General features: G+C 39.7%; 1 protein-coding gene, 1 long non-coding RNA gene and 1 other non-coding gene across 3 annotated transcripts; 2 read left to right on the top strand and 1 right to left on the bottom strand.

Annotated features, from left to right (window-relative positions):
- The first annotated feature begins 235 nt into the window (after window positions 1–235).
- Window positions 236–5086, top strand: LOC125214618 (putative inactive cadmium/zinc-transporting ATPase HMA3). The gene is made up of 8 exons (XM_048115717.1): window positions 236–562; window positions 1313–1570; window positions 1721–1818; window positions 1896–2151; window positions 2223–2360; window positions 2440–2767; window positions 2847–3049; window positions 3345–5086. Exons 1-8 carry the CDS (start codon window positions 364–366, stop codon window positions 4853–4855), a joined length of 2991 nt encoding a protein of 996 aa, XP_047971674.1. The 5' UTR covers window positions 236–363; the 3' UTR covers window positions 4856–5086.
- Window positions 5087–6120: 1034 nt separating this feature from the next.
- Window positions 6121–6194, top strand: TRNAM-CAU. Its single transcript has one exon. It is a non-coding gene; the product is annotated as a tRNA-Met (tRNA).
- A 553-nt stretch (window positions 6195–6747) lies between these two features.
- Window positions 6748–7564, bottom strand: LOC125210676. The gene is made up of 2 exons (XR_007174397.1): window positions 7362–7564; window positions 6748–7019 (listed from the first exon to the last, which is right to left on the bottom strand). It is a non-coding gene; the product is annotated as an uncharacterized LOC125210676 (long non-coding RNA).

Genomic DNA, 7564 nt, shown 5'->3' with positions numbered 1-7564 from the left:
CACCCATTGGTTAGTAAAAACAACCTCAAACAATAAAAAAAACATGGATTCCAAACCACCTTCCAAAAGCAAAAAAAATCCCATGCCAGACCACAGAAACACAATAAAATGCAAGTGCCAAAATGAGTGTGATATTTAGTGGAATCCAATCCAACACTCCCTTTCCCTTTTCAATAACCGATTCTTAACTATTTATGTCCCATTCCAAAGCACCACAAACGTAGACGCTATTTCTTCCATTATCAAACAAATTTAAGTGGCAATGTTTGGCGGCATTGTTGCACCTATATATATATACACACCCTCTCTCTCTCAACACTAGTCTTTGCTTTTTTCATTTTTTGCAGAGGGAAAAACAGAGAGATGGAAGAAGGGAATGACAAGAATGGGAAGTTTCAGAAGAGTTACTTTGATGTGTTGGGGCTTTGCTGCTCCTCTGAGGTGCCATTGATTGAGAAGATCATGAATTCTCTTGATGGGATCAAAGGCTTCTCAGTTGTTGTCCCAACCAAGACATTGATTGTGGTCCATGACTCTCTCCTTATTTCCCAGATTGAAATAGGTAACAATCTTTTTTATTTGGGTCTGTGTTTTTTTCAAAAATTCGAGTTCCAGATTATTAAAGACAACTTATTTTTAGAAGGTTTTTTTTTTTTTTTTTTTTTTTTTTTTTTTTTTTTTTTTTTAATTCGAGGCTTTTAGAAGCGATTTATAATACTAAAATTGTGTGTGTGAGTGTGTGTGTTGCAGAAGAATTAATCAATGTGACAAAAGAAGGGCTAATTTTCTTGGTGTCCTAGTTTGATTGCTTTAGTTATTAGCCTAATTTAATTTTCGGTTGGTTAGTTGCTTAAAGACAACTTTTTTTTTTATATGGGTGTTTTTCTTTCTTTTTTCGAATTCGAGGTTTTTAGAAGCCATTTTTTTATAGGAGCTGTATTTTTCAAATTTAGCGTTGGAGTTTTGTGGAACACGGATTATTTCTGATAATTTAGCGATTTATAATACTTATATTTTGTGTGTTTGTGATGCAGAAGAATTAATCAATGTGACAAAAGAAGGGCTAATTTTCTTGGTACACTAGTTGGATTGCTAGCCTAATTTAGTTTCGTTTTCTGTTAGTTAGTTTCTCCTCTTTCCCAATTTTTTATTGGTCGTAGTCACGATATTAGGTAAGTTAATTTCAAATAATAATCAAACAAAAAATTAATGTCACAATTTGGTAGTTTTTTCAACTGCACCTATGTTTACTTGCTCTGTTTTAGCCTTCCCCTGTTTTTGAAATGGCTAAAAATCGTGTTTTCCATGGCAGTTAAGGCGCTGAACGACTCGGGGATGGAAGCCGGGGTGAGAGTGTACGGCCATGGCAGCTACAAGAACAAATGGCCGAGCTTCTACTCTGTTGCTTGCGGGATATTGCTTACTCTTTCGTTCTTGAAGTACGTGTTTACCCCGTTGAGATGGCTGGCCGTTGGGGCCATTGTCGTTGGCATCCCACCGGTCGTGCTCAAGGCCTTTACAGCAGTGAGAAACTGTAGGCTTGATATCAACATCCTTGTCTTGATCACAGGTAGACAGATATCTAACCACGTGCTTCGTGCTATTCCTTCTTCGTACGAGCCATGATCAAGTTCTTAATAGCGACTATACATCTGATTGAGATTGAATCAAACAGTGTGATTTGATTGATCTTTTGTTGTTACTATGTGTCGTGTTGCAGTTGCTGGATCCGTTGCTCTTCGCGATTATTGGGAGGCTGCAACGATCGTGTTTCTCTTTACAATATCCGAATGGCTCGAATCAAGGGCTAGCCATAAGGTACAAAATCTTGATTGTGTGACTAATCTCGTTTATCGTGGAAGTAGTCGGATACTATCTGATCGTGTTTCGTGTAGGCAACTGCTGTCATGTCGTCTTTGGTCAGCGTTGTGCCTCAGAAGGCGGTCATAGCTGAGACGGGTGAAGAGATCAACGCGGATGAAGTCAAGATGGGAACCGTTCTAGCAGTGAAGGCCGGCCAAGTCATACCTATCGATGGCGTTGTAGTGGAAGGCAGCTGTGAAGTGGACGAGAAGATCATGACCGGAGAATCCATCCCTGTCACGAAGCAGAAGGACTCCACCGTCTGGGCCAGCACGATCAACCTAAACGGTAAAAAACGCCTTAATCCTCACTCTAGTCACCACCCGAAAAAACATCACTTCTGATAAGCTTGTTTTCAGGCTATATAAGCATCAAAACGACAGCCATGGCAGAGGACTGTGTCGTCGCTAGAATGGCGAAGATCGTGGAAGAGGCGCAGAACAAGAAATCGGGCACACAAAGGTTCTTAGACAAGTGTGCTAAGTACTACACTCCAGGTGAGAAACATGTTAATTATTAAGGCCATATTAGATTGTGAATTTGTGACTAATTTGATTAAATGTTACCTAATTGCAGCTATAGTTGTGGTATCTGCTTCATTAGCCATAGTGCCTCTTGCATTCCATTTCCACAATAGGAGAGAATGGTTCCACTTGGCTCTCGTCGTGTTAGTGAGCGGTTGTCCATGCGCGCTTCTCCTCTCCACGCCCGTTGCCATGTTCTGCGCGTTGTCAAAGGCAGCAACGCTAGGCGTGCTGTTCAAAGGAGCGCAGCATTTGGAGACGCTTGCTCGGGTAAAAATCATGGCCTTCGACAAGACGGGGACGATCACTAGGGGAGAGTTTCGGGTGGTGGATTTCAAGTCCCTACGCCCCGATGTCAGCTTGGACGCGTTACTATACTGGTAAAATAAACAGATATTTTTGAGAAAATTAGTCACAATTTCATGAATGAAACTGAGTGTTTCATGTTTTGATATGTAGGATATCAAGCATTGAGAGCAAATCAAGCCATCCAATGGCTGCTGCTTTGGTTGAGTTTGCTAGAACACATTCGGTTGAGCCAAGGCCGGATAGAGTCGAGCATTTCCAGAACTTCCCCGGTGAAGGGATCTCAGGGAAAATCGAAGACAACGAGCTATACGTTGGGAACAAAAAAATTGCATCAAGAGCAGGATGTAGTGAAGGTAATACTTAAATTTTTATACTAAAAGTAGGGGTGAGCAAAAATTCTGTAAACCGAAAATCCGAACCGAACCAAATTGATTTTGAACTTTGGTTCGATTTTCTTCAGATTTTGGTTCGTTCTGTTTTTTTAGGAAATTTGGTTTTTCGGTTGGTTTGGTTCGGGTATATAAAAAACCAAAATAAACCAAAAGCCAAATTTATTTGAACTGAAACCGAATGCTAACCGCCTCACTTCCTAACTAAATGTAGCATTTTAGCATAAAAGTAAATAACACTATGTTTTTTGGCATACAGTTCCCAAATTAGAAGGCTATGATACACAAGGAAAGTCTGTTGGTTATGTCTTCATGGGATCATCTCCCATTGCTGTCTTCTTCCTGTCTGATGTGTGTCGAACCGGGGCCAAGGAAGCGGTCGAGGAGCTCAAGTCGCTAGGCATCAAAACCGTCATGCTAACCGGGGATTGTCAAGGCGCCGCGCAGCTTGCACAAGAGCAGTTAGGGGGAGGCCTAGATGTTATACGAGCCGAGCTTCTCCCGGAAGACAAAGCCAGCATAGTCAAGGGGCTCCAGAAGGAGGGGCCCACGGCGATGATTGGGGACGGCCTCAACGACGCGCCAGCATTAGCCACGGCGGATGTAGGGATATCCATGGGGATATCCGGCTCTGCTCTTGCAACAGAGTCCGGGGACGTTGTGCTAATGACGAACGACATCCAGCGCGTGCCTAAGGCCTTGCGTATCGCGAGGAGGGTGAAGCGTAAGATTATTGAAAATGTGATACTTTCTATTTCTACAAAGGCTGCTATAATAGGGCTGGCTGTGGCTGGCCATCCACTCGTTTGGGCGGCCGTGCTTGCAGATGTTGGGACGTGTTTGTTGGTTATTTTCAACAGCATGTTGTTGCTTAGAGGCACGCCCGTTGATAAGTCTCGCGCCCATGTTCATACGAAACGGGCGACGTCTTCTTGCTGCGATGAGAATTCTTCTAGAGAGCATGATCATGGAAAACATGATGTGGAATCACACCATCAGCATAAGCATGGTGATTCGTGTGGAAACAAGAAATGCTCGAGCTCCACCAAAGGGCACGAGCACAGTGCGCATAGTGGCCATTCTTGCAACGGAGACGGAGTCAAGGATGGTGATTGTTGTGCAAAAGTTGATCCCCGTGATTTGGAGCGTGGAATGAAGAAGTGCTCGGGCTCCACTAAAGAGCACGACCACAGTGCACGAACTCATTCATGCAACGGACACAGGGACGTAATGGATCATCATGATTTGGAATCACAGAATCACCACAAGCACGGAGATTCTTGTGGAAACAAGAAATGCTCGAGCTCCACCAAAGAGCACGACCACAACGCGCATACTCATCAGCATCATGATCATGATCCGAAGCCACATAGCCATGGAAGCTCTTGTGGGACCGAGAAATGCTCTAGCTCGGTCAAAGAGCACGCCCACGATACCCGTTGTGGTGAAGATATCAAACATGATCATGAACACAAGCAATGCCACGGAGATCATGGAGACATCAAACATGATCATGAACACAAGCAATGCCACGGAGATCAAGAAGACATCAAACATGATCATGATCAAGGTAGGGGAGGGCATTGCAAGGAGGGAGGCTATGGCGTTGGGGCCGGGGGGTTTGAGGGCAGTGACACGGGATGCAACGGGGGATCGAAGAAGGTGCACCGGGGATGCTGCGAAAGCTTCAGGAGAGAATGCTGCATAAGAAGAAGTGGCCATTTTGAGGGCAACTTGAGAGGAGGGTTATCAGAAATAGTGATTGAATAGTGCTTAATGAATTTGTGTTTGGTGCAATATTGTTAAGCACGTGGATTGGGTTGGTATATAACAAGATAAGACTTTGTGTTCACATGGATGATCTTCAAGAAATAATCATCCATATCTTAGTAATGTGCAATATTGGTTAAGTTTTCAGTACATTCACCCACAAACATTGTAGCTTAATGGTATTCAATTCTTGTGTTTCTAAGAGGTTTAATCTTGATTTGTTCCGTTTTATGCGGTATGAGGTTCAATTAGTATGATTTAGCGGCTGCATATCAGATACAATTTCACTGAAAAAGTTGTCGTAGAGTAATTGCAAACAAAATAGAGTACAAATTTCATCATTTTTCTGACTTATATTTAAATTTTTGAGCAAACAAGAAATGTATATTTCAAATATTTTATTTGTGATGAAATAATTGAACTTTTTGGTCTTGTATCGTACAATTGCCCGTTGAAGCATTGCATTCTTTGACTAACGGACAAGGAATATTCATTCCATTTTGATGATGACATCTTAGATATTGTATATATGCAAAGTATTTACTACTTTTAGAAATAGAATCAATTGAAGTTGTATTTAGCATATATAAGGTCCTTGTTTTAGTAAAGAGCCTTGTATAGTTGTATGTTGAAATAAATATATTGTTAAAGGTAGATTATATTGATATGAATCGTACTACATAAAATGCTATCATAAAATACATTAGAAACATTTCAACTTCCCCCTTACTTTTTATCTTTTGTTATCTTATTTTATTAACACTACTTAATTAATTGTAAATTTGTAATTCTTTTTTCAGCCAAATCACAAATACATTAGAAAATAACTACACTTTCACATGTCGCATTACTAATGTATACACTTTCACATAACACAAAGATACATTACATCCTCAAATATGACGAAATTTTGTAATATGCTTTTATTTTTGTGACATATGATTGCTACTCATTTTGAAGATGCCTCGTATCATTACAGAACAATTTGATGTAGCAACACCAACGTCAACTGAAATTGCGAGAGTAATTGAAACACGTATTATGTCCCAAATTGCGATCACTTGCAACAACTATGTCTTTGAAAGTGATGTCGTCATTTCAAATTCAACTATAGGAAAAGGAATTATGACTTATGAATATAAGAATTTATTAAAACAAAAAATTTTCTCAATTATAAAAATTCCTCCTAAATTGCATTGATTTATCCTAAAGATTTCATTTCAATTGGAATTTGGTTATTCACCATGTACGAGGATCCCCGCTAAGCATCCATGGCTGAATGGTTAAAGCGCCCAACTCATAATTGGCAAATTCGTAGGTTCAATTCCTACTGGATGCACGCCAATGGGACCCTCCAATAAGTCTATTGGAATTGGCTCTGCATCAATGGAATCTCATCACCCACACATAACGAATTGGTGAAAAACATCAACAATATGGAGTACTATAAACAGACAACTGAATTTTTTGTCGTAATACATTTATGATTAGGAAAAAAAACTCATGATTTTTTCGGCAAATTTTTTAAATCGGTGAACGAAACAAATTTTGCCCAACTTTTATTATTTTTCACACTACCTCTGTCCATAAAAAAATGGTCTTGATAGTAGATGACATGTGTTTTAATGCAAAAATTTATAAATTAAAACAGATAGAAAGATAAATACTCCCTTCGTCTCATAATAAATGTCACACTTTCCTTTTTAGTTTGTAAAGATGTCATATTTCCTCTTTTGGAAAAAGTTCCTCCTCACATCAATTCATCAATTATAAAACTATATTTTCTTTTACCACTTAACACACAAAATAACATCTCCTAAAATCCCGTGCCATCTCCCAAGTGTGACATCTACTATGGGACGGAGGGAGTAGTTTTTTTGATGGACTTATAATAGAAAAACAAGACTATTTTCGTAGACATTATCGTTCAATTATAGATCGATGATGGTTTTATTTTATAAATTGCTCATTATTATACACTTTTATCACCCATGGACCACAAAGCTCTTTATGAATAGGGAAAACGAAATGCAAACATAGGATAACGAGCTTTAAAACTGGCCCCAAAAATAGATTGTTGATGGCGATTGCTACCTCTCTATCATATCCTTCACATTATTACGATGACTTGCGCCGCGGCTGCTGCGGCGGCGCCGCCTACCTCCTGTAATAGCAACCAACCATGGTGAAATATATTCATCAAGACAATATATCATACTCTATTTTATTTGTTTTCCTCACTTATCATATTTCATTATACATATGGCACTTTCAATAATGAAAATTGATAGTCATAGAGTTCCTTCTTAAAATCATTAGGGTGAACCACATCGACAATCAGTAACCCATGAAACTTATATTGCAGTTTCTGCTCTCACTTATATCGATGAAAAATATTGTTTATTTTTCATTTTATTAGCAATAATATCGATGTACCTATTGCAACAAAGACGAGATGAAAGTAACTTTTTTTCAAGAAACAAAAGGAGATGAAGGTAATATTAACTCTATCTTTTGCTAAACCTTCATTTCATTGCATTTTGATAAAAATGGATCACCGGAGACTTGCATGAAAAGCAGAGGGAGAAATGTAGCGAAGGACAACTTGCCGGCGACCCTTTCTCCGGTAGCACGCGATACCGGCTGGCCGGCAAGTCATCCTTGGCTGCAATCCACCACTCTATACTTTATCCATGGAAGTCTCTTGGA

This window comes from Salvia hispanica, chromosome 3, assembly GCF_023119035.1.
Source record: "Salvia hispanica cultivar TCC Black 2014 chromosome 3, UniMelb_Shisp_WGS_1.0, whole genome shotgun sequence".
NCBI classification, from domain to species: domain Eukaryota; kingdom Viridiplantae; phylum Streptophyta; class Magnoliopsida; order Lamiales; family Lamiaceae; genus Salvia; species Salvia hispanica.
The sequence above is the reverse complement of the archived record's forward strand: the minus strand, read 5'-3'. Positions and strand labels throughout refer to the sequence as shown.